Below are 27,232 nucleotides of genomic sequence, written 5' to 3' on the forward strand. Positions count from 1 at the left end.
GTTTTGTTACTACGCTGGAAGCTCTGCCACTGATATTTCAAATACCAGTAGGGTCACCCATGGTGGACAGGTTTCAACAGAGCCTCCAGACTAGGAAGAAAGGCCTGATAATCTACTTCCAAAAATCAGCCAGTGAAAACCCCTATGGGTCACAATAGAATACTGTCCAATATAGTGCTAGATGAGCCCCTTAGGTTGGAATGCATTCAAAATACACAGTGGCCTCAGCAATAGACTTGAGCAGACCAATGATTAAGAAGATGGCACAGGACTGGGCTATGTTTTGTTCTGTTGTACATGGGGTTACTATGAATCAGAGCCAACTTGTCTACAACTAACAACGAAACCAAAAAAAAACTAAATCCATTGCTGTTGAGTTGATTCCAACTCATAATGACTGTATAGGACAGAGCTGAACTTCCTGAAAGGGTTTGCAACACTATGAATCTTTACGGAAGCAGACTGCCACATCTTTCTACCACGGAGCAGCTGGTGTGTTCAAACCACTGACCTTTTGGTTATCAGTTGAGCACTTAACCACTGCGCTGCTAGGGCTTCGACAGTAAGAAACCATTATTTAAATTGGGTCAGAATTTGTAGTCTAGGCCTTTTAGAAGCCACCATGTCTTCATTTACTCTCTTCCCCACACAGTTGAGCCGAAGGACATGGAGCCCTTCCTGCTTGTGAGGGGCTTCCTGGAGGAGACAGCTCTGTCCCCCAGAAGAACCTGGAAATGATTCAGTTCAGTGGGGCCTCTTAACCTTCCACCTGCCTCTGGTCATTTTCATTGCTTCTGCTGGAAAAGACTGGAGGAGGCCTCCTGTCATGCCTATGGGCACTATCTCTGCCTTCCTGGCCCTGGTGTCCAGCCCCACCTGCTCAGAAGTCAGTCCCCTCCAGGGCCCCCCGGGCCCTCCTCTCTGCAGGCCTGAGAGCTGTGAGCCTACAGGTGGTCAGCTCAGAAAATCCATCTGAGGGAAAAGAAGGATGGCTGTGACAGCCATGTCCACACCCAGAGGCCCCAGGCTCTGTAGAGCGGGTGCTGTTAAACTTTAACTGGCACTGGGTGTCGCCTGCCGCCCAGTGTTAGGGGCGAGCTTGGGATACCCATTTGGCTGGGCTTGATTGTGTTTTTGCTGTCACTGCCACCACACTGTAAAGTAGCACGTGAGGCTCCTCGCTGTGTGACAACGCGGAAATGCAAATACGCTGTCATTTTGTGACCATAGTTCATAAACCAGAAAAAGGAAGTTCTGCTTTGCTGTTGCATGAAGTTCAAGCCTGGAGGAGAAACGCACAGGCACGCAGCAGGCTGGTGAGTGAGATTCCATCGTGGAGTCTTTGGCGACCCTGGAGATGGTGTTTAGTTTTGTGAGGGGACTTTTGGGGACAGTGAGAGCGTGGAGGGCAGGAGCCATTTGAAAGAGACTGTGATGTTTTTAAAGCAGGAAGCCGCCATGGTGGTAGGCTGCGTCATGTCCCATGATTGTCCTTGTTTCTCTCTGTGGGCTCCTCCAGTGTTGTTTATAAAAAGTCAGTCATTGTGGCGGAATGTGAGAGCCCTTTGTAAACCAGTGGGCAGGACAGGGCTAGCCCTTGTATGCTGAGGTTGGGACCTAGGACATTGTCTTTAACAAGCTCTGCGGGGGCAGAGCTGGGTGGGGGGTGCAGCCCTACCAGTCAAGGACTCAGTGGAGCTCTGAGCCCCGGATATTGGGCCGAGGTCTGTCTGACAGCTCAAATGCCAGCTCAGCGTCTCCAAAGTGTTGGGGAATTCAGGTCTTCCTTTGCCAAAGCAAAACGGGGCCCAGTGGTCTAGACATTGTCCCTAGGAGGGCCGGGCCTTCCCCAGCCAGCATGGCCCCAGAAGGTCCATCTTCAGTCCTGCACAGCCACATAGTGGTTTAGATCCCAGCAAGCCCCGGGGCTCTCTGGCATGGCTGTACCAGGAATGGGAGTTTAGCTGGCCAGGGCCTTCTTGGGCTGGCACTGAGCCACAGAGAGTGGCCGGCTGTTGTGGAAGAACAGGTAATACCAACTGTGCCCACAGTGCAGACGGGAAGCGAGGCCCCAAGGGGCAGCAGCCTGTCTGAAGGTGCACAGGCCCCACACCCTCCCAAGCTTTGTGTTCGGGATCACTGTTACTGTAAACAACCATTGTTGGACTGGAGATAGTGAGTCACTCTCAGCCCATGGAGGACTGTGTGGACAGAAAGGTGGACTCTTGAGCTCCTGAGATATCTCCAGGGATGGAGAGCCAGGCCCTGGACAGCAGTAGGATGCTGGTGCGTGGTGCTACATGACCCCAGTGACCCTGGTGAGGGGCCACTGCCCACTGTGACTTTGGAGGCCACAGCTGCACCTGCCTTTGTACCTGTAAGGTGGAGGTCTGAATAATTCCAGGCTCTGGAGGTGGGGGGAGGCTGCGAATGATAGCAGCTCCAAGGTTGTCAGAACTGGTCCTGGGACCATACCCAGGCCCCATATTACTGAGCCATTCTGACAGAAGAGGGAATTGAGGCATAGAGAACTTTGGGGTTTTGCCTAGGACCTCAGAGCCTGCAGCTGCCTGTCTAGACCCAAGCCCAAATCTTCTGAGTTCAGCAGTGGTCTGGGGACAGGATGGGGCACTGGCTGAGGTGAAGGGAGGAAGTGGTTTGCCCTTGTGTCACAGGAGGCCAGGCCGGGGTCAGACACAAGTCCCCGGAGCCAGCTGCCTGAAGACAGGCTCTGGCTTCTCTCAGGTGTGTGCTTGGTAGTGCCTGGCAGGGCTGTGGGGCTCCAGGCCCAGCTGGGCAGGAGCCATGCCCCTAGGCCCATGAATTACCCAGCTAAATGTTCAGCAGGCAGTCATGCAGTCTTCCAGAGCAAGCTGCCAGGCTGCTGGGCCCAGGAGTCGGGTGGGCTGCCAGCTGCCTATCTGTACCTGCTGGGCTGGGGGCAGAGTGTGTTAGGGATCCTATAGGCTCCTAGTGGGTTCGTATGGCCATTAGTGGCCAGGTGAGGCATGAACTGAGGGCAGGCTGGGCCAGCAGCTACAGTGTGACCAGCTAGTCATCTGGCTGGGTGGTGACTGACCTCCTAAACCAGCACAGGGAGGACCAGAGGGGCTGCTTGGGGCCCTTGTTATGGAGAGGTCACCACTCTGGGCCTTCTCACTCATGGCAATGACCAGCAGTGTGCTGTGCAGTGGGAACATGAAATGCGGCCGTGAGCTGAGAGGCCGGCCATAGGCGATGTGGCTTGCATTCTATATTTTCAAAATTCGGACGAAGCCAAGGCATCGTTTTGCATTTTTATGTAAAGGAAATATTAGAAGGGAAATAAAAAGTACTTGATACAACTTAACAAGAAAGGACAAGCAATCCAATCAAAAAATGGGCAAAGGACACGTACAGACATTTCACCAAAAAGGATATAAAAGTGGCCAACAAGCACAGGAAAAGATGTTTGCCGTCATTAGTCATTAAGTCATTAGGAGGATCCAAATCGAAACCACAATGACATACCACCTCACCCACACTGGAGTGGCTAAGATCAAAGAAATTGGAAAATAACAAGTGTTGGCAAGGATGTGGAGAAATTGGAACCCTTGTCCCCTGCTGGTTGAATTGTAAAACAGCGTAGCCATTGTGGAAAACTGTTTGGCTCTTCCTTAAAAAGTTGAACATAGAACTACCCTATGACCCAACAATCCCAATTCTAAGTACATACCCAGAAGTGAAGTCCTGCTGCATGCCACAATATGGATTAACCTTGAAAATCATGCTGAGGGAAGGCTCCCACAGGATGTTTTCACGTGACTTTGACTCAGTTAAAGCTGTCTTCGGCTGATGCTTAGACACTGACACCACATGGCCTTCAGGCTTTAAAGGTTAAGTTTTCAACAACTACAGAGTGCTTGAGATGCTGGTTCAGATTCATCCATTCTTCTATTTATTTGAAGATACTTATCGAATGTCTCCCTGTGTGCCAAGGACAGGGGTATCTCGCCACTCACATGGGGTGGGGCAAGTGGGGAGGGAGGAGGCTGTGAACCAAGTGGTATGGGTGGAGGAGAGCCCCTGGAAGGGAAGCAGAGCTGGGGAGGGCGGGAGTGTGGTACAGACTGTCATTTGATCAGAGGCCTAAATGAGGGGGCAGTGGGCGTGTGGTAGGCAGCCGGGCAGAGTCAGTGGCCAGAGCAAAGGCTCTGAGTCACGCTAAGATTTAAGTGTATAATGGAAGCTATTGGAAGGTTTTTGTTTGCTTTGTTTAATGAAAATTTCAAACATAATCTGAAGTAGAGAGAATTATGTCGACAACCGGGAGGGGTGCTTCTGAACTCATGAGAAAGATGGCATCCAGGCAGTTGCCCCTTAGGTACGGCCTAAACTGCCCCACCTAGTACTTGTTATGAACACTTTCAAACACACAGCAAAGTTCAAAGGATTTTGCAGTGAACACACACACGCCCACCACCGAGTTTCCACCTTCTTTTTTTTTTTTTTTTAACACACATCTAGCTGCCAGTATAGGCAAGAATCATTTTTAATTTTAAAGGTCGTGGTTTTGTTTTTATAAAAAAAAAAAAAAAATAGTCGCTCTTTATTTATGGCGATGACGTAGTTTTTCATTCATGGCTGTAGTATTTGTATTTATGTGCTTTCTAGATGAGTAAAAACAGTACAGGTGGGGCATTTCCTAGACCCTCTCGGGCACTTGCAGCAGCCTCAGCCCAGAAGCACTGATCGCAGGGAGTGAGTGAGGGGGAGGTGAATTCATAGAGAACCCTCAGGCCCTCCTGCCCACTGCTCCCTCCCACAAGGTCCTTAGACAGAGGAACTGTCTACTTTTGCCTGAGCCTGAGTGAAGAACTGCAGGGCTCCAAGTTGAGGCCAGCTTCCACTCCAAAGAAGCTGTGTGACATCGGGGAAGTCCCTGCACCTCTCTGGGCCTTCTGTATCAAAGTGGGGTAGGAGTGGGTGGAGTGTTCCCAGGGTCAGCTCAGCTCTAAAGTCCTGGGTTCCAGGTGGTGGGTTGGGGATTAGACTCCAGAGGTTGCATGCTCCCACACCCTGACTAACTCTGGGGGTGTAATGGGAGCACATTTCCTCATCCAAAATGGGGTCAGAACTTCCCTCACTCTGCTGGCTCGAGCGTGCACCCAACATGTGGCCTCTTCCGCAGAAAGGTTCTCGTATTAGGAACCATTGTTTTTATTTAGTGTGGTCGCAGTGTCCACGTCACAGTTACTGCATTACTTACTTAAGTTGTTTAGATATTTTGTTGTGGGAACATCCAGTGTGCACAAGTGCAGCCATCAGCTCTGGCCAACCTTGTCCCACTTCTACTCAGCCTTTCCCCACCCCAGTCTATTTTGGGGTAAATCTTGTCATCATCTTACTATTTCATCCATAAACATTCTAGTTTGTATCTGTTGATTAAACAGAAGGAGTCTCCAGAGTTTGTGCCACCCTCTGTTCTGTGGTCCTGCCCTGGCGGCACCCTGTCTACTGCAAGGCGAGCTTCGGGCTGCCTGGAAGGGACGTCAGAGTAAGGGGAGCTGGACCCAGTCTGGAGTAGGGTCCAGTCATGCTCGCCCTCGCAGAGCGAGCCTCCCTGGGTACACAGTTTGCAGAGCAGCCCTGGCAACTGGCCCAGGCCAGGCCAGACTGCTGTCCATGCCCCAGTTCACCGGACCACCTGCGCTCTGTGGCCCCGTGAGGCCAGGCGCTCTGGCGGCCTTTTGGGGAAGGATGCCCAGCCTGGCAGAGCTGCAGGGCAAGGATTTCTGGATGCTCTCGAGCAGTGATGTCCACAACAGTTCAGAGTGGGCGCTCCCTTGGCACGAGTTCCCAGAAGGTCTGATGGGACCATCCTGAAATGAACTCTGGAGGACACAGTGGACTGTGCGGGATGTCAGGGTTGCAGTAGATGCAGTTTCCCTGGGGGGAGCCACAGCACAACCAGGAATCGTCAGCAGTGCCCTCTAAGCGCCTGCTTCACACCGGCCTGCCCAGCCCAACCCACAACCATAAGTGTTTCAGTTTTGGAATTACGGGTAACTTTTACTTCTTTTGTGTTTTTCTATAACGCCCAAGTTTTCTAAAAGGCACTCCTTACTCATATGGTTAAAAAAAGTAAAATAGTTTTAAAGGTGAGAGTGTGACTTATTTACGAGTGTCTGATTGGGGTGGGTATCTGAGAATGAGAAAGGTACCCACACTGGGCCACCTCTCTCTCCCCATTCAGCTTGCCCTCAAGCCCTATGCCCATGATGAAGTCCTGCTGACCCCTGCCCTGATCCTGAAATACGTGGCAGCCCAAGGAGTCTGGGCCCATCTCGATGTTTTCCTCAGGCAGGGTTGAGACTCCAGGCCAGGCCACTGACAGCCAGCGCACTTCCCACACAGAAACACCAAGGCAAGTTGTCCAGCTTCTAGGTCCTTAGCCCTCAAGTGGAGGCACCTCTGGGTCCTGGGGCTGCTGCCGTCTCACCGGTCACCCGGTCCCTCCATCTCAGCCCTGGGTCTTCCTGACTTCTGAGACACGACCTTATTTCCCAGTCTGGGGGAGCACACGGAATTTCTTTTATTGGCCCCATGGTGCTTTGAACAGAGTTCGGATAACCTATCGCGATGTAACCAGCTCCCAAACTTAGTGGCGTGAAACAACCACCTCTGATCATCATTATTATCTCTTGTGGTTCTGGGGGTTGACTGGGCTCAGCTGGGTGGGTTTCTGTCAGGGTTTCTCCTGTGGCCAGATAGTGGTTGGACTGTTTTCAAAGACTCCTTCACTCAGACCCACATGTCTGGCAGCTGCTGCTGGCCATCAGCTGGGACCTCATGGGGACTGTCAGACTAACATGAGGCCTCGCCATGGAGCCAGGGCTTTCTCACAGCATGCCAGCTGCGTTCCCAGGGCAGGAGTCTTGAGCATCAGGTGGAACTATATCACCTCTGTGATCTGCCTCAGAAGTTGCAGTGCCTCTCTTCCTCTGGTTCTGTCGAGGCAAGTCAGTGAAGCCGGTCCATATTCAAGGGGAGGAGACTAGACACCCCTCTTGATGCGGGATGGTCAAAGAACACGTGGACTTTTCAACTGAAAGGATATTTATTGAGTGCCAGAGGTCACGGGGCCCCTCCCAGTGAGCCAGAGTTGTTCCCTGCCCTCTCGGAGCTTCTGTCTGCAAGGGGAAGTCTCAGAAAGGTACAGCACAGGGAGCTGGGGTGTTTTTAAAGGGAGGACTCCCACTGCTGCTCCTGGAGGAGGTGATGTGGGGTGGCAGGTGAGGCTGGGGTGATAGGGGTAGGCTCAGGTCCTGCAGGGCTGGCCTGCCTGCTTCCTTCACTCACTGAGCCAGGCAGAGGGTCCAGCACCCGCAACAGCAGCCTTCACAGTCCGCTGACTGCTGGCTGCTTGAGAGTTGGAGCTCACTACACAGAATCTGCTGCCCTAGATGGTAGTTTTTTTCATTTCTGTATGCTCTTTATGGGATCACCAAGTTGGGGCCCAGAGGGCTTTTTCAGGTGGCATGGAGTCTGCTTCCTCACCGCTCTGTGTATGCTGCCTGTGATAAAGCCCTGGGCTACAGCTGACCCTGCAGCAGATGCAGCTCCTTGGGGCTCACTCAGCTCAGTTCATGCAGCCCAGGGCTTGTTATGGGAGGGAAGTGAATGGCCTCCAGCCCTGTACTTGTTGGAATCCTGGGAGCCCAGGCTGGGAGCTCAGAGAGTGTGCTGGGAACTGGGCCCAGCTTCTGTGTCAGTTCACTCGGGTCACAGGGCCAGGGGCTTGGCCTCACTGAGCCTCAGTGTCTTCATCTGAAACATGGGGAAGCACTGCCCACCTCGGGTGCTCATGAGTGAGCAAACATGTGGAAAGTACTGGCAAAATTCCTGGCACATTGTGCATGCATGTATGTGCACACATGTGCAATCGCAAGCGTGTCTGTGTGTACAGGTAGGTGTGTGTGCATGTGCATGCAGGTGGGCATGTGTGTGTACCTGTGCATGTGCGCATGTATATGTGTGACTACTCGTCAGTGCACATGTGTGCATGTGTGTGCATGTGTGTACACATGCACGCTAATGTGTATGAGTGCATGTGTGTAGGTACACATGTATGAGGGAATGCGTGCATGTGTGTGTCCTGTCCTCCCCGGAGGGAAGCTTCAGGTGAAAATTTTGGCCAGAAGAAGAGGCTACCCTGTTGAGCCCATCCCTGGATGAATCATCTTCCACCTGGTCCTGTTTCTGCTTGTCTTTTTTTGTTAGCCTTTTAGTTTTAAAACCACACATACTCTTTGCAAAAAGTCATCCAGCAGAGCAAAAGGGGATGAAGTGAAAACTGGAGGCACTCTCCCTCAAGTCCCTGCTCCATTCGGCTCTAGGGTAACCACCTCTGAGAATGGTCTCTCACGTCCCTGCAGTGTTTCTCAAGCACACGGAAGCACATACTTACGTAGATGCTGATTCCTTTTCTTCTTTACACAAATGAAACCCAGCTATATGCACCATGGTCATGGTGCGAGAGGTCCCATGGTCACAGTGTGAGAGGTCCTGTGGTCATGGTGCAGGTTTCATGATCACGGTGCGGGGTTCTGTGGTCATGGTGCAGAAGGTCCCACGGTCACAGTACGGGAGGTCCTGTGGTCACGGTGCGGGAGGTCACATGGTCACGGTGTAGGAACTACCGTGGTCACGGTGCAGGAGATCCTGTGGTCACGGTGCGGGAGGTTCCATGGTCACAGTGTGGGAGGCCCCATGGTCATGGTGCAGAAGGTCCCGTGGTCATGGTCCAGGAGGTCTCATGTTCATGGTGCAGGAGGTCCCATGGTCACAGTGTGGGAGGTCCTGTGGTCACCATGCAGGAGGTCCCGTGGTCATGGTGCAGGTTTCATGGTCACGGTGTGGGAGGTCCCATGGTCATGGTGCAGGAGGTCCCGTGGTCACAGTGTGGGAGGTCCTGTGGTCACCATGCAGGAGGTCCCGTGGTCATGGTGCAGGTTTCATGGTCACAGTGTGGGAGTTCCCATGGTCATGGTGCAGGACGTCCCATGGTCACAGTGTGGAAGGTCCTGTGGTCACAGTGCAGGAGGTCCTGTGGTCATGGTGCAGGAGTTTTCGTGGTCATTGTGCAGAAGGTCCCATGGTCATAGTGCCGAAGGTACCGTGGTCATGGTGCGGGAGGTCTTGTGGTCAGGGTGTGGAAGGTCTCACGGTCATGATTCAGGAGGTCTTGTGGTCATTGTGGGGGAGGTTCCATGGACATGGTGCCATGTGGGAGGTCACATCTTTGGTCTTCCCACGGCCCTGGGAGCCCATTTAAGCTGTAGGGAGCATGGCCTAGAGAGCCACAGGGCCATAGGTAGGTCATACAATCTGGGAGCCAGAGAGGGGGTTTGACCCCAGGAAGTCAGGCTGCAGGGACAGCCCTGCAGCTGCAGCATCCATATCTGTGCACTGTGTAACACCCTTTCTTGGAGCCTGTCTCTCCCGGTGGGCATGTGCCACGTCTCTGTTTAGCTCGGCATGAGGAGGGACATACACTGGCCGATGGCTGGTGCCCCAACTGCTCACCTCCTGGTAGGCGGTGAGCAGATCATTCTGGAATGACAAAGAGAGGCCGGCAGCCGCTGACCAGAGCCTAAACCTCGCTTTCTGAAATGGGAACATGGTGAAGTAACAAACCTCCACATGGTGCCTGTTATGGATTGAATTGTGTCCCCTAAAAATGTGTGTCAACTTGGCTAGTCCACGATTCCCAGTATCGTGTGATTGTCCACCATTTTGTCATCCAATGTGATTTTCCTATGTTGTAAATTCTACCTCTATGATGTTGATGATATTAGATTAGTGGCAATTATGTTAATGAAGCAGAACTCAATCTACAAGATTGGATTATATCTTGAGCCAGTCTCTTTTGAGATATAAAAGAAAGAAGCAAGCAGAGAGACAAGGGACTTCATACCACCAAGAAAGCAGCACTGGGAGCAGAGCACGTCCTTTGGACCCAGGGTCCCTGAACCGAGAAGCTCCTAGGCCAGGAGAAGATTGATGACAAAGACCTTCCAGAGCCTACAGAGAGAGAAAGTCTTCCCCTGGAGCTGACGCCCTGAGTTTGGACTTCTAATCTACTAGATTGTGAGAAGATAAACTTCTGTTTGTTGAAGTTATACGGCAACACTGGATAACTGAGACAGTGCCCCAGAGAAATGCAAAGGACCCAGGAGCATATTGAGAACATCTTGTCACTTGGCAAGATTGTTGTAAGGCTGCGTGTACTCTGTGCTCCTGGTTTCATTACTCATGTGGGCATAAGAAAAAGGCTGAAGGGACAGCACCCCTATGTTACCAATGTTTCTCTCCCACAAATAAAAAGGATAGGAATGCGAAGGAAATGCAGGCTCATGGAAAGAGCACAGAATGGTGTGGCTCTGCATGTCCTCACTGTGACCTCTCTGGGCCCTGGTCTCCTCATTTCTAGGGGGTACTAGAATAAGCCCAGGACTTTCCCTGACTGGTGGCTGTGGTCCTTGTCAGTGGCTTGAGAGTGAGTGCCTTGAAAGTAGGCAGCAGGATGGGATAGATGGAGCCTGGTGCTGACTTTGGCCTCTGAAAGGCAAGCGGATTTAGGCATGCTGAGTGAGTGAGGTCTGCTGGCTGCATCCCGAAGTGTTGGTGGGGTGGTCTTGGCTGTTCCACATTCAGCACCTTCCACCGCCTGGTTAACTTCCCTCTGTGGAGGGCCTCTCTCATGCCATTCCAGCCGAGGCATGGGCACCACAGAGTGGAGACAGAGCCTGATAGCTCCCGAGCTGCTATGTTCATCTGTGCCCAAGCCAGGATCGGGAAGGGCCATCCTAGGTGGCTGGGGCTTCTCTGCCTCTCCTTTTCTAGCTCCTTGGGCCAGAGCCATAGAACAGGATACCCAGCTGCCAGAGATGGGGTATACAGTCAGGGAGCCTGGGGAGTTAGACCTGGAATTTGGGGACCTGGCATTTGCAACCGTGAAGCTGGAAGGTGACCATCCTTAGTCTGGCTCATCTGACCAACACCATGCTCTTCACAAAACCCTTCAGAGATGAGATGGTCATGGTTTCAAGGATGTCCAGAGGCTACAGGGAACCCCTCTCCTCCAGACTAGGACACAGACGACCCTGACACTGCCTGAGTCTTCCCTGGTGAGGCCCTTCTTCACACCTGTCATTACCTTTTTCCATGTGGTCTCATCGTCCCTTTTATAAGGGAAATGACCCTCAGAGGATGTAAGCAACTCACCAAGTTGGCACATGGGCTGAGGTGGGATTTTTTTTTTTTTTTAATAATTTTTATTGAGCTTTAAGTGAACGTTTACAAATCAAGTCAGCCTGTCACATATAAGCTTATATACACCTTACTCCATACTCCCACTTACTCTCCCCCTAATGAGTCAGCCCTTCCAGTCTCTCCTTTCGTGACAATTTTGCCAGTTTCTAACCCTCTCTACCCTCCTATCTCCCCTCCAGACAGGAGATGCCAACACAGTCTCAAGTGTCCATCTGATACAAGTAGCTCACTCTTCATCAGCATCTCTCTCCAACCCATTGTCCAGTCCCTTCCATGTCTGATGAGTTGTCTTCAGGAATGATTCCTGTCCTGGGCCAACAGAAGGTTTGGGGACCATGACCGTCAGGATTCCTCTAGTCTCAGTCAGACCATTAAGTCTGGTCTTGTTATGAGAATTTGGGGTCTGCATCCCACTGATCTCCTGCTCCCTCAGGGGTTCTCTGCTGTGCTCCCTGTCAGGGCAGTCATCGGTTGTGGCCAAGAACCATCTAGTTCTTCCGGTCTCAGGATGATGTAAGACTCTGGTTCATGTGGCGCTTTCTATCTCTTGGGCTCATAGTTGTCGTGTGACCTTGGTGTTGTTGTTCTTCATTCTCCTTTGATCCAGGTGGGTTGAGACCAATTGATGCATCTTAGATGGCCGCTTGTTAGCATTTAAGACCCCAGATGCCACATTTCAAAGTGGGATGCAGAATGTTTTCATAATAGAATTATTTTGCCAATTGACTTAGAAGTTCCCTTAAGCCATAGTCCCCAGACCCCCGACCCTTGCTCCGCTGACCTTTGAAGCATTCAGTTTATCCAGGAAACTTCTTTGCTTTTGGTCCAGTCCAGTTGAGCTGACCTTCCGTGTATTGAGTATTGTCCTTCCCTTCACCTAAAATAGTTCTTATCTACTAACTAAATACCCCTTCCCACCCTCCTTCCCTCCCCCTCCTTGTAACCACAAAAGTATGTGTTCTTCTCAGTTTATACTATTTCTCAAGATCTTATAATAGTGGTCTTACACAATATTTGTCCTTTTGCCTCTGACTAATTTCACTTAGCATAATGCCTTCCAGGTTCCTCCATGTTATGAAATGTTTCACAGATTCGTCACTGTTCTTTATCGATGAGTAGTATTCCATTGTGTGAATATACCACAATTTATTTAACCATTCATCCGTTGATGGACACCTTGGTTGCTTCCAGCTTTTTGCTATTTAAACAGAGCTGCAATAAACATGGGTGTGTATATATCTGTTTGTGTGAAGGCTCTTATTTCTCTAGGGTATATTCCAAGGAGTGGGATTTCTGGGTTGTATGGTAGTTCTATTTCTAACTTTTTAAGAAAACGCCAGATAGATTTCCAAAGTGGTTGTACCATTTTACATTGAGGTGGGATTTTTTAAAACAGCTTTATTGGGATGTAATTGACAGACTACAAACTGTACATATTTAAAACGGACAATTTGATAAGTTTTGACACAAGTGTATACCATGAAACCATCACCACAGTCAAGATAATGAACATATCCATCACCGGAAGAGTTGCTTTGGGCCCCTTTGCAATTCCTTATTTCCACCCCATCACCTACCTCTCCAGGCAACCACTGATCTGATTTTGAGCACTATATATTACTTTGCATTTTTTAGCATCTATGTAAATGGAAATATATGGTAATTAGCATTTATGTAAATGGAAATATATGGTAATTAGCATCTATGTAAATGGAAATGTAGGGCAGGTGCTCTTTCTTTGCCTGACTACTTTCCCTTGGCATAATTAGTTTTAGATCCATCCATGTTGTTGGGAGGTATTCCCTCCTTTTCAATTTTCTGAGAGATTTATATGGAATTGGTATTACGTCTTCCTTAAATGTTGGGTAGAATTCGACAGTGAAACCGTCTAAGCCTGGAGTTTTCTATGTGGGAACATTTTTAACTACAAATATTTCTGGTGCTTGGTGTTCAGTGAGCTTTTAGATCTGTGAATTTATAGTTTTCACAAAATCTGAAAAAACTTTGGCTATTATTTTCTCAAATATTTTTGTCACTCACTCCTTACTGGGGTCTCCAATTACACATACGTCATGTTCCTTGAAGTTTCCCCACACTTGACTCATGGTCTGTTCCCTCTCTGTTTCATTTTAGATAGTTTCTATTGCTGACTCTTCAAGTTCACTAACATTTCCTTCTACAATGTCTAATCTGCCATTAATCTCTTCCAATATATTTTTTTTTACTTTTTTTATTGTGTTTAGAAGTGAAAGTTTACAAATCAAGTCAGTCTCTCATACACCTTGCTATATACTCCTAATTTCTCTTCCACTTCCAATGTACTTTTGATCTCACACACATTGTAATTTTAATCTCTAGAAATTTCATTTGAGTCTTTTTATATCTTCCATGTCTCTACCTAACTTTTGAACATAATGGAATGGAAATAAAATAACTGTTTTAATGCCCTTTTTTTCTGACACCGGTTATCAGTCATGGGTCAGTTTCAACTGATCAACTTTCTCCTTATTAAATCAAACCAAAACAACACCCACTGCCAATGAGTCAGTTCAGACTCATAGTGACCCCTCAGTTTGGGTTGTATATTCCTGAATCTTTGTATTCCAGGTAATTTTTGATTGGATGCCAGATGTGAATCTTACCTTGTTGGGTTCTGGATATTTTATAGTCCTATATATATTCTGGTTTATATATATTCTGGAAACTCTGGTGACATAGTTGTTAAGACCTTGGCTGCTAACCAAAGGGTCAGCAGTTCCAATCCACCAGGTGCTCATTGGAAACCCTATTGGGCAGTTCTACTTGGTCCTATAGGGTCACTATGAGTCAGAATCAACTCAACAACAACGGGTTTGGTTTGTTTTGGTATATATATCCTTGGAGTTCTGGTGGTGCAGTGGCTAAGCATTCAGCTGCTAACCAAAATGTCAGGAGTTTGAATCCACCACCCACTCCTTGGAAAAGCTGTGGGGCAATACTACTCTGTCCTATAGGGTCACTATGAGTTGGAATCAACTTGACGGCAACAGGTTACATATATTCTTGAGCTTTGCTCAGGGCTGCAATTTAGTTACCTGGAAGCAATTTGATCTTTCTGGGTCTCGCTTTTAAGATTGGTTAGGTGAAATGAGAGCAGTGCTCACTGTAGGGTTAACTGTTCCCCACCACTGTGGCAAGAACTTTCTGAGTACTCTACCCAATGGCCCTTGAATAGAGGTTTTCTGCTCTGGCTGATGGGAACGGGCACTATTCCCGGCTCTCTATGAGAGTTCCCATTACTGCACTCTCTAACCTTCTTGGGTGGTTTCTTTCCATGACTTTAGGTAGTTTCCTCACACACATGTGCTAATGAGATCTCAGCTGAATACTCAAGGGAGAGCTTCTGCATTTCTTTGGAGTTCTCTCTGTGCAGCTCTCTCCTCTCCAGCACTCTGTGAACTCCAGCCCCCTTGGTCTTCCTGGGCTCTCAGCTCATCGTCTCACCTCAGGTAGTTCACTGGGCTCTGCCTCTGTTCTCTGAGACATCTTCAAGCAGCCATCTGGGTGAGAGTAGGGCTCACCTCATTTCTTTCCCATTTCTCAAGGATCACTATGCTTTGCTGTCGGATGTACCATGTCCTGCACACTACTGTCTCATTTATTTGTCCATTTTTGGTTGTTTTGGGTGGCAGGGTAAATCTGGTTTCTGTTACTCCATCTTGACCAGGAGCGTAAGTCCTCCTGAGGTAGGATTTGAACCAGGCTCTGTCTTGCACCAAACAGTGGATGACTCTGCCTTTGAATACACTGAGGCTAAGAGCATGGTTCACATTCCTTTTGGCATATTTTTATTGCTGTGTCATGTCTGATTTCTGGAAATTTGAGTTGCTCTCCTATGCTATGAGAAGAATGCAGTAAAACAAGTATTTTCTGTTTAGAAAGCCTAGTATCTCTCCCCAATAAGCTTGCTTTAAGATTGAGGCAGTAACCAGTGATAAAGGTCCATGTTGAGCTGATTTTGGTGTCATTCTTAAGGAAAGGTCCAATCAAAAGTAGTTTTTGCCACATGAGAAAAGTGAGCCCTTATGAAACTGCTGGCGATGAAATCTCATCAACTCTCAAAATAGCGTGAAGAAGCAAGGTGAATGCGTCACTTCCCTTGAACACTCCCCAGATGCATTTCAATCAGGCAAAGCCACCGTGGACCAGGCTCGGGCCAATGTGTCTGTTCTGTGTATGTGTGAAACCTTCTTAGCGGAGCATTCTTCATTCTGCTTAGCAAGTGAGGAAGGGAACAAGGAAAGAAGCTGCTGGGAGAATACCTGAGTGTGAGTGTGTGTGTGGCTGAATGTGTCTGACTGAATGAGCGTGCATGAAAATAGGAGTTACTGTGAGTGGTGTGAATGTTGGAAGTATGTGTCTCTGTGAATGTGGGCAGCAGGAGGTGTGTGATGGTCTTCACTTGTTCTTCCACACACTGGGGTGGTGAAACCGCCTCCCTGATGCAGGGCACTACTTGCCAGGAATAAGCCTAGTCCTGGTTCCTGAGTTTGCCAGCCAAGCCCAGGAAGCAGCCTCATACTTGAGGGCACTGCCATTGCTGCCTGCCCTGCCCTTCTCAGGGCTGTGGCCATCTCGGAGTCGAGGAAATGTCTGTGTCCACCTTGCAGCCTCCGCAACTACGCTGACCAGAAAGGACCTGCTTCTGGAATGGGCCCTCTTAGTTTGCTACCACTGCGCAGTTGTATGAAGCTGGCCTCTTTCACCCTCTCCCTTTAGAATCTGAATGCCAGTTGGAAGAAGATGGGTTTTCATTCTCCTTTAATGTTTTTCAGTACCCCCTGAACTGCTCCACTTTAAACTTCCTGGACAAGAAAGAGATTTTCAACTAATCCCTCCAGCCCCACAACAGCCTCTGCCGGCCAACACAAGAGCCCCCTGGGAACCTGTGACCTGTTGGGAGTGCCCTCATTGGAAAGTTCAAAGGAGCCAGGTAACCTGCCTGTCATTTAAGAGTAAGTTATTGTCAGTATGCTTTAGTATGATTTGCCCCTTATCTGCCTCTCTAGCCCCACTGAGGGCTCAAGGGGGGCATTTCAGTGAACGTTCACCTCCTTTCTGGTCCATTCTGGTCTTTTAGTCCTTCTCACTTGAAGTTCTGTGAAACGCACTGTACACTTAGAATTAACACTTTGTCTTCCCTCCAGGAGGGTTTTCAGGTGAGAGTGATGTGAAAGTGTAAAGTAGCTTCTGTTTACCCAGGGAGGAGAAATCCTGGGATTTGGAGGCAAAAACTTGGGCTTATGGCCTTGGGTGAACAGGGATAACAAGAAGGGTGATGAGGGCAGTAAGGGTGCTGTGACACCACAATAGTGGTGATTGTGATGGTGGTGACTATGATCACCATGCTGATGAGGGTGATGGTGGTGATGGTGACTACGATCACCACGGTGTCTTAGTTATCTAGTGCTGCTATAACAGAAGTGCCACAAGTGGATAGCTTTAACAAAGAGAAGTTTATTTTCTCACAGTAAAGTACGCTGAAAGTCCAAATTAAGTGTGTCAGCTCCAGGGTAAGGTTTTCTCTCTCTGTTGGCCTTCTCATCAATCTTTCCCCAGATTAGGAGCTTCTCTGTGCAGAGCCCCGGGTCCAAAGGACATGCTCTGCTCCCGGCACTTTTCTTGGTGGTAGAGGTCACCAATTCTCTGCTTGCTTCTCTTTCCTTTCTATCTCTTGAGAGATAAAAGCTGGTGCAAGCCACACCCCAGGGAAATTCTCTTTACATTGGATCAGGAATGTGACCCGGATAAGGGTGTTACAATCCCACCCTAATCCTCTTTAACATAAAATTACAGTCACAAAATGGAGGACAATGACATAACACTGGAAATCATGGTCCAGCCAAATTGATACACACATTTTTGGGGGGACATAATTCAACCCATGACATTTCACTCTTCGGCTCCCAAATAATCACATCCTGCAACATGTAAAACATATTCACCCCATCATGTCATAGCAAAAGTCTTAACTCCAAGTCCAAAATCCAAAAATTCCTCTTCATCTGTGAAATCTAGAATGTAAGTTGTCTGCTTCCAAAATACAATGTCAGAACAGGCACAAGCTAGACATTTCCGTTACAAATAGGAGCAATTGGAGGGAAAGAAGGCGTAACAGGCACCAAACAAATTCAGTAGAACACATTACATTAGCTCTCAAGGCTTTGAAAATAATCCTCTGTTCCATGAGACCATTTATACAACAGCCCTGCCTTCCAGACTCTAGGTATTGGCCACACTCTCCAGATTCTGAGCGTAGGCCCCTTAGGCCTGGGCTTCAGCTCCGCCTTCCAAGCCCACTGGGACAGCAACTCTGCTCCTTCAGCTTTAGGCGCACCATTCTTCTCGCACCATTATCCCCGTCCATCTGAGTGGCAACTCCACCCTTAGAAACACCAGAGGCCATGGCTCCACCCTTTGAAACCCTTGAGGTCCTGGCCATACCTTTTGAGAAAGAGGCATCTCAGCTTCTTGTGTCCCTTGTCTCTTCAGCTTCTGCTTCCTGGTTTCTTGGCCTCTCAGCCCCTCGGGCCTCACACCCACATCTGCCCTGCTGGGGCAAGTGTTCCAAAGCTCTGTAGTTCCACTGATAAGTGCCCAGAGGCACCCGAGTCCTCCAGGAAGCCTCCTGCACACAGGCATTCGGCTGTCTGGGTCTGTGGGTCGGCTCCAGCACCATTTTGCGCTGGTCTCCTGGTTCTGCTGCTTCTCTGCGGCAGCAGGTTCTCCGCCACTGCTGGCTCTATATCCATTCACAGTTTCGAAACCACTTCCACATTTTAGGTATCTCTTAGAGCAGTACCCCACTTTCTTGGTACCAAATTCTGTCTTAGTTATCTAGTGCTGCTATGACAGAAATACCACAGGTGGATGGTTTTAACAAAGAGATGTTTATTTTCTCACAGTACAGTAGGCTAAAAGTCCAAATTCAGGGTGTCAGCTCTAGGAGAAGGCTTTCTCTCTCTGTTGGTCTTCTCATAATTCTTCCCTCAGACTAGGAGCTTCTCTGCTCAGGGACCCCAGATCCAAAGGACATGCTCTGCTCCCGGCAATGCTTTCTTGGTGGTATGAGGTCACCAACTCTCTGCTTGCTTCTCTTTCCTTTTTATCTCTTGAGAGATAAAAGCTGGTGCAAGCCACACCCCAGGGAAGCTCCCTTTACATTGGGTCAGGAATGTGACCTGGATAAGGGTGTAACAATCCCACCCTAATCTTCCTCAACATAAAATTACAATCGCAAAATGTAGGACAATGACACAATACTGGGAATCATGGCCCATTCAATTTGATAACACATTTTTGGGGGGACATAATTCAATCCATGACACATGGTGATGAGGAGGGTGTTGGTGGTGATGGTGACTAGGACCACCATGGCGATGGGGAGGGTGTTGGTAGTGATGGTGACTATGGCAATGATGGCGACTAGGAGGGTGATGGTGGTGATGGTGACTACGGTAGTGACGGTGATGATAATGATGATGGTGACGAACATGATACCTGTATTACCTCACAGGACTATCTTGAGGATTAAAGAAACACATTGGATAGAAAAACACTTTATAAACTGAAACCACTGTGCTCATGTTGGTCATTATTTTGTGCAGGTGGTTTGAATTTATTGAGCAGCAGATAGTTTCACACCACAGGATTTCTTTTCTAATGTAGAAGAAACTTATTTTCAAAATAAAATATTTTGTTTAATGTCATCGGAAAGACCCCACTGAACCTGACCTGAATGTTCAGATATCATACCCAGAGACATGTCATGGGTCTGGCCAGGCCTCCCCACAGCCCCAGGCTCTCTCCTTGATGTGGACATTCTCTGGAGAGGAACTTCCTGGGACTGGAGGCCCCAGTGCACTACCTGCCTGCACTCGGGGGCCCACAGGGCCCTGCTCACATTGCTTCAATGCCTGCAGAGCCTGAATGAGTCCTTTCTCCCCACAGGAGTCTCCCGCTCAGCCTTCCACAGGGCCTGGCAAACTCTGCTGTGAGAATGGAGTCAGGTGCAGGCTCCTCAATCCCCTCTGGTGCTGTTGCTGCCCTAGGGGATCTGGATGCTGGGCCTAGCAGCTCTTCCCAGGAGAAAGCCAAGGCCGGGAAGCACCAGCCCTTGGAGCCACAACTCACAGACCTCAGGATGCCCCAAGAGCTTCCCATCTGCAGGGACCATGCTATCACCAGTCCTGGCATGCTGGCAGCTGCAGGGGATGGGGACGGCCTTCTGGACACAGGCCCCACAGGCGAGCAGAGTGGCAAAGTCCCTAACCGGGACAGTGGAATTGACAGCCCGTCCTGTAGTGTGACTGGTGAGAGCTTCCCCTGTGAGGAGAGCAGCGAGGCCCGCCAGGGCCCCACCATGCTCGGACTCCACCCAGAGACAGACTCACAGAATGCCTCACAGGATACCACCAGTGATGTGGATGAGGGCAGCAGCGAGGCCGGCCAGGGCCCTGCCATCCTGAGGCTCCATCCAGAGGCAGACTCACAGGATGCCCCACAGGACACCACCAGTGATGTGGACGAGGGCAGCAGCGAGGGGCCTGACCTAGGGACTGTCCTCCAGACAAGTGACGTGGAGGCAGGTGTGGCCAAGGTAGGCCTCATGGTCCTTTACCCCATTCTCTCCTGGGAGGGGTGGTGACTGTGGTAGGGGTCAGCTGGGGTGTCACTTGTTACTCTGATCTCACGCTCACGTGACCATACTGCACACAGGAGGCTCCCTGCAGTTGGGCCTGCAAGGAAAGCCCTGCTGGCAGCGGACACCTGCAGGCCTAGGGGCCAGGCCAACCTGACCCCTTGGGCCAATGACTTATTCCCCTGAGCCTCAGTCTCCACATCTGCAAAGTGGGCACTTAGCCTGTGGCCCTGGAATGGCCCTGATGATCTAGTCTCATTGGCAGCGGTGATGCAGCCACAGGCCGTGATGAGGGCTCTGAGTGTGGCAGTACACAGAGGCCTCGCAGAACCCCACAAGGAAAGCAGTGCCTATCTCACCCTGTTTCATAAACATGGAGACTGAGGCAGGGAGATGTTAGAAACTTCCTCAGGGTTGCACACGGTTAGGTAACAGAGGGCCTGGTGCAGCAGGTACTCTGTCAGCTTGAGGTGGAGCCAGAAGCTGCCTAGTGCCTCCAGGAGGGCAGGGGCTGCCTTGAGAGGAAGTTTGTTCTTTATCATTTGTCAAGCTTAGGCGTTGTGCTGGGACCTGTGGGGACAGGGGAAGGAAACGCAGGCCTGGCTTAAAGAAGCCCCTATGGGCAGAGAGGACACTGGGTGGTGCAGTGGTTAAGAGCTCTGCTGCTAACCAAAAAGTCACAACTGGAATCCACCAGCCACTGCTTGGAAACCCTGTGGGGCAGTTCTACTCTGTCCTATAGGGTTGCTATGAGTCAGAATCAACTCGATGGCAATGAGATTTGTTTTTTTTTAGTATGCATGGGGAGGATGACCATGGAGAGCCAGCAACCGGTCAGGGTCAGTCTGCTGGCTCTTGGGTGATGGATGTCAGGAGTCCAGCTAGCGGGTGCAGGGCAGCCTGGGAGGTAGGGCCGCTGCAGACCAACCCCCTTGGCTTCTCAAGGTTGCTCCACCAGAACCCAGCCCCGGTGCCTTGGTGTTGGTGGGAACATAGACCCAGGCCCACCCCCATCTGCCCACACATGCTCTGCCCCAGGCTTCCTGTCTGTAATGCCAAAGGCAGCACCTTGTCCCTGGTGGGGAGGGAGTCTGTTCATCTTCTCCATCACCTGGTGATGGTGAGAGCACCATCTGCCACACACATCCTGGGGGGAGGCCATATGCCAGGAGCCCAGGACGCTGTGCCACCTGACTCACCAGGTAGAATAAGGGGTCCTGGTGCGGGTGGTGGCACAAGTGTGTGCTCACTGCGAGGCATTACATCTCAGTGAAACAGCTGAGATGCCATAAAGGAAAGGAGGGGACATTTGGGAAGCATGTCAGGCACATACCTCCTGGCTCCATGAGTGGACTGGGTCCAACACAGAGCACAGAGACTGGACACTGGGGCACTGGGCCAGGCTGATGTGGAGACAGGCATGGAGAGGCCAAGCCCCTTCCCCAAAATGCTCCTTTCCAGGCAGAATCTCAGCTGAATTCTCCCATGTGGTTTATTTTTTTTTAAGGGGGGCTGTCTTTCAAGATTAAGTAACAAAATTGAGACCAGATCAGACTTAGCTTTCTGGGACTTGTAATGTCTGTCCTGGGTAGACTGCAGGAAGTGTGCTAGGAGGGCAAGGTGGGGCACTAACGGAAAAATGCAGGGCCAGAGGGGTCAAGCGATATGGCCACCATCAAGATGTTCCCAGCCGAAAGCCTCTTCTTCCACTTGGTTCTTCCCTACCTCCTTGTCCACTCACCCCGATTCCCCACATCGTTTCAGCTCTTCCAGGTCCCTGGGTGGAGTAGTTTGCTCTTAGCTGCTAACTGAAAGGTTGACGGTTAGAACCCACCCAGAGGCACCATGGAAGAAAGTCCTGGCAATCTCCTTCCATAAGATTACAGCCACGGAAAACCCTATGGAGCACAGATGTACTCTGAAATGCTGTGAGTTGGAATCCACCGACCACAGTGAGTTTAGGTTTTTTGTTTGTTTTCTTGGCCTCACCCAGATCTGCTGGCTGGACTTTTGGGTCCCAGACCCCGTGGTCACATGCTAATTGCACCCTCCTCTGTTCTCATTGTCCTGCCCTTTCCCCGTCTTTGAGGGTGCTCTCCTCACTGAGGTTGGAGACAGCTTCTCAAGTGCACGCCCACTGTTTGCCATCCCTGACCCTGTGTCCTGGGCCGCGAGGCCCACCAGAGGCCCAGGCTGGCGCCCACCTTGCCCCATACCAAACACCTCCCCCAGCACTGCCTTGCTCCTCTTCTGGGGACTTCTTGAATTCTGAAGCCTGTGCCTAGTACAGTGTCCCCACCAAGCAGTGACCCTTGAATGAAGGAATGAGCTGTGCTATGGGCACCAGCCTCAGCTCGCCGGTGCTGTAAGTGCGTGAAGGAGTAACCGAGCCTGGATGCCCGAAGGACTGAAGAATGCAAGCCCCAGGCAAAAATATTTTCTGTCAGGAGATGTGGGCAGGGCTCCAGTTTGGGTTTGTAGGGTCCAGCAGGGACACTCCTGTGTCATGTGGTGGTGCCTGCCATCTAGTGGCTGTGTGGTAGGCGGCCACCTGAGGGCCCTTGCTGCAGTCCCACCCCTGCCTGCACTCTGCCCAGCCCTGCTCTGCAGTCCATTGTTCTTCACTCCTTGTTCTTCCCCTTTCTTCACCATCTAGCTCCTTGGCGAAAACTGTTTATAAAGGAGACTGTGCTGGGCCTCCTGTCTAGAGGCAGCAGGCTTCCCAGGCCAGTCATCAGACCTTACACCTGCTCTTTGAAGAAGGTGCTGCATGACTCCCATTGTGTTGTTGTTGTTAGGTGCTGTCGAGTCGGTTCCAACTCATAGCAACTGTATGTGTAACAGAAGGAAACACTGCCTGGTCTTGCACCATGCTCGTAATCATTTCTGTGTTTGAGCCTATTTGTTGTAGCCACAGTGTCAATCCATCTCATTGAGGATCCTCCTCTATTTCCCTGACCCTCTACTTTACCAAGCATGAGGTCCTTCTCCAGGAAGTGGTTCCTCCTGATAGCATGTCCAAAGTACATGAGACAAAGTCTTGCCATTCTCCCTTCTAAGGAGCGTTCTAGCTGTACTTCTTCCAAGACAGATTTGTTCATTCTTCTGGAGGCTCATGGTATATTCAATATTCTTCGTCAACACCATAATTCAATTGCACCAATTCTTCCGTCTTCCTTATTCATTGTCCAGCTTTCTCATGCAAATGAGGCAATTGAAAACACCATTTCTTTGCTCACACCTTAATCCTCAAAGTTACATCTTTGCTTTTCAACACTTTAAAGAGGTATTTTGCACCTGATTTTCCCAATGCAATGCGTCTTTTGATTTGTTGGCTGCTGCTTCCATGGATGTTGATTGTGGATCCAAGTAAAATGAAATTCTTGACAACTTCCATCTTTTCTCTGTTTATCATGATGTTGCTCATTGGTCCAGTTGTTGTTGAGGTGTAATCCATACTGAAGGCTGTGGTCTTTGATCTTCATCAGTAAGGGCTTCAAGTCCTCTTTCAGCAGGCAAGGTTGTGTCATCTGCATAACGCAGGTTGTTAATGAGTCTTCCTTCAATCCTGATGCCCCATTCTTCTGCATATAGTCCAGCTTCTCGTATTATTTGCTCAGTCTACAGATTGAATAGGTATGGTGAAAGGATACAACATTGACCCACACCTTTCCTGATTTTAATCTACACAGTATCCCCTTGTTCTGTTCGAACAAATGCCTCTTGATCTATGTACAGGTTCCTCATGAGCACAATTAAGTATTCTGGAATTCCCATTCCTCACAATGTTATCCATAATTTGTTATGATTCACACAGATGAATGCCTTTGCATGGTCAATGAAACACAGGTAAACATTTTTCTGGTATTCTCTGTTTTCAGCCAGGATCCATTTGACATCAACAATGATATCCTTTGTTCCACATTGTCTTCTGAATTAGATTTGAGTTTCTGGCAGTTCCCTGTCAATGTACTGCTGCCACTGTTTTTGAATTGCCCTCAGCAAAATTTTGCTTGCGTGTGATATTAATGATATTGTTTGATAATTTCTGCATTCTGTTGCATCACCTTTCTTTGGAATGGGCACAAATATGAATCTCTTCCAGTTGGTTGGCCAGGTAGCTGTCTTCCAAATTTCTTGGCATTGACGCGTGAGCACTTCCAGGGTTGCATCTGTTTGCTGAAACATCTCAATAGGTATTCCGTCAATTCCTGGAACATTGTTTTTCACCAGTGTCTCAGGGTAGCTTGGACTTCATCCTTCAGTACCGTCAGTTCTTGATCATACGCTACCTCTGTCTTGGTTGAAGTCTCCTACTGTTATTGTGGAGCCGTCTATCTCACTTTTCAGTGCTGATAGAGTTTGTTTTATGTATCTTGCAGCCCTGTCATTGGGTGCATAAATATTTAATATGGTTATATCTCCTTGGTGTATTGTCCCTTTAATCATTATATAGTGTCCTTCCTTATCCTTTCTGATGGATTTAACTTTAAAGTCTATTTTGTCAGAAATTAATATTGCCACTCCTGCTCTTTTTTGATTGTTGTTTGCTTGATATATTTTTTTCCATCCTTTGAGTTTTAGTTTGTTTGTGTCTCTAAGTCTAAGGTGTGTCTCTTGTAGGCAGCATATAAACGGATCTTGTGTTTTTTTTTTTTAATAATTTTTATTGTGCTTTAAGTGAAAGTTTACAAATCAAGTCAGTCACATATAAGCTTACATACACCTTACTCCATACTCCCACTTACTCTCCCCTAATGAGTCAGCCCGCTCCCTCCTTCCAGTCTCTCCTTTCGTGACAATTTTGCCAGTTTCTAACCCTCTCTACCCTCCTATCTCCCCTCCAGACAGGAGATGCCAACACAGTCTCAAGTGTCCACCTGATACAAGTAGCTCACTCTTCGTCAGGATCTCTCTCCAACCCATTGTCCAGTCCCTTCCATGTCTGATGAGTTGTCTTCAGGAATGGTTCCTGTCCTGGGCCAACAGAAGGTTTGGGGACCATGACCGCTGGGATTACTCTAGTCTCAGTCAGATCATTAAGTCTGGTCTTTTTATGAGAATTTCGGGTCTGCATCCCACTGATCTCCTGCTCCCTCAGGGGTTCTCTGTTGTGCTCCCTGTCAGGGCAGTCATCGGTTGTGGCCGGGCACCATCTAGTTCTTCTGGTTTCAGGATGATGTAAGTCTCTGGTTCACGTGGCCCTTTCTGTCTCTTGGGCTCATAGTTATCATGTGACCTTGGTGTTCTTCATTCTCCTTTGATCCAGGTGGGTTGAGACCAATTGACACATCTTAGATGGCCACTTGTTAGCATTTAAGACCCCAGATGCCACATTTCAAAGTGGGATGCAGAATGTTTTCATAATAGAATTATTTTGCCAGTTGACTTAGAAGTCCCCTTAAGCCATAGTCCCCAAACCCCCGCCCTTGCTCCGCTGACCTTTGAAGCATTCAGTTTATCCCAGAAACTTCTTTGCTTTTGGTCCAGTCCAGTTGAGCTGACCTTCCGTGTATTGAGTATTGTCCTTCCCTTCACCTAAAGTAGTTCTTATCTACTAACTAATCAGTAAATAACCCTCTCCCACCCTCCCTCCCTTCCCCCCTCGTAACCACAGAAGTATGTGTTCTTCTCAGTTTATACTATTTCTCAAGATCTTATAATAGTGGTCTTATACAATATTTGTCCTTTTGCTTCTGACTAATTTCACTCAGCATAATGCCTTCCAGGTTCCTCCATGTTATGAAATGTTTCACAGATTCGTCACTGTTCTTTATCGATGCGTAGTATTCCATTGTGTGAATATACCATAGTTTATTTAACCATTCATCTGTTGATGGACACCTTGGTTGCTTCCAGTTTTTGCTATTGTAAACAGAGCTGCAATAAACATAGGTGTGCATGTATCTGTTCATATGAAGGCTCTTGTTTCTCTAGGGTATATTCCGAGGAGTGGGATTTCTGGGTTGTATGGTAGTTCTATTTCTAACTTTTTAAGAAAACGCCAGGTAGATTTCCAAAGTGGCTATACCATTTAACATTTCCACCAGCAGTGTATAAGAGTTTCAGTCTCTCCGCAGCCTCTCCAACTTTTATTATTTTGTGTTTTTTGGATTAATGCCAGCCTTGTTGGAGTGAGATGGAATCTCATCGTAGTTTTAATTTGCATTTCTCTAATGGCTAATGATCGAGAGCATTTTCTCATGTATCTGTTAGCTGCCTGAATATCTTCTTTAGTGAAGTGTGTGTTCATATCCTTTGCCCACCTCTTGATTGGGTTGTTTGTCTTTTTGTGGTTGAGATTTGACAGAATCACATAGATTTTAGAGATCAGGCGCTGGTCGGAGATGTCATAGCTGAAAATTCTTTCCCAGTCTGTAGGTGGTCTTTTTACTCTTTTGGTGAAGTCTTTTTTTATTTTTTTAGATGAGCATAGGTGTTTGATTTTTAGGAGCTCCCAGTTATCGGGTTTCTCTTTGTCATTTTTGGTAATGTTTTAGATTCTGTTTACACCTTGTATTAGGGCTCCTAACATTGTCCCTATTTTTTCTTCCATGATCTTTATCGTTTTAGTCTTTATGTTTAGGTCTTTGATCCACTTGGAGTTAGTTTTTGTGCATGGTGTGAGGTATGGGTCCTGTTTCACTTTTTTGCAAATGGATATCCAGTTATGCCAGCACCATTTGTTAAAAAGACTATCTTTTCCCCAATTAACCTACACTGGGCCTTTGTCAAATATCAGCTGCTCATATGTGGATGGATTTATATCTGGGTTCTCAATTCTGTTCCATTGGTCTATGTGTCTATTGTTGTACCAGTACCAGGCTGTTTTGACTACTGTAGCTGTATAATATGTTCTAAAATCAGGTAGAGTGAGGCCTCCCACTTTCTTCTTCTCTTTCAGTAATGCTTTACTTATCCAGGGCTTCTTTCCCTTCCAGATGAAGTAGGTGATTTGTTTCTCCATCACATTAAAAAATGTCATTGGAATTTGGATCGGAAGTGCATTGTATGTGTAGATGGCTTTTAGTAGAATAGACATTTTTACTATGTTGAGTCTTCCTATCCATGAGCAAGGTATGTTTTTCCACTTAGGTAGGTCGTTTTTAGTTTCTTGCACTAGTACTTTGTAGTTTACTTTGTATAGGTCTTTTACACCTTTGGTAAGGTTTATTCCTAAGTATTTTATCTTCTTGGGGGCTACTGCGAATGGTATTGATTTGGTGATTTCCTCTT

General features: G+C 48.5%; 1 protein-coding gene across 7 annotated transcripts in view; it reads left to right on the forward strand.

Moving 5' to 3' along the window:
* FGD3 (FYVE, RhoGEF and PH domain containing 3) overlaps window positions 1-27,232 on the forward strand; it is a 138,868-nt gene that overhangs the window by 32,508 nt on the left and 79,128 nt on the right. For 3 of the 7 annotated variants that reach the window (XM_049895417.1, XM_049895424.1, XM_049895422.1), the window contains exons 1-3: window positions 1,155-1,316; window positions 16,131-16,288; window positions 19,306-19,954. In XM_049895417.1, the coding sequence (XP_049751374.1) occupies window positions 19,355-19,954 (600 nt within the window). In that variant the 5' untranslated portion in view covers window positions 1,155-1,316; window positions 16,131-16,288; window positions 19,306-19,354. Of the gene's footprint in view, window positions 1-1,154; window positions 1,317-15,414; window positions 15,578-16,130; window positions 16,311-19,305; window positions 19,955-27,232 lie in introns of those variants that run through there. The other 4 variants (XM_049895420.1, XM_049895418.1, XM_049895421.1 and 1 more) reach the window with 4 other exon arrangements.

Source organism: Elephas maximus, chromosome 9 (genome assembly GCF_024166365.1).
Source record: "Elephas maximus indicus isolate mEleMax1 chromosome 9, mEleMax1 primary haplotype, whole genome shotgun sequence".
Classification (NCBI taxonomy): Eukaryota; Metazoa; Chordata; class Mammalia; order Proboscidea; family Elephantidae; genus Elephas; species Elephas maximus.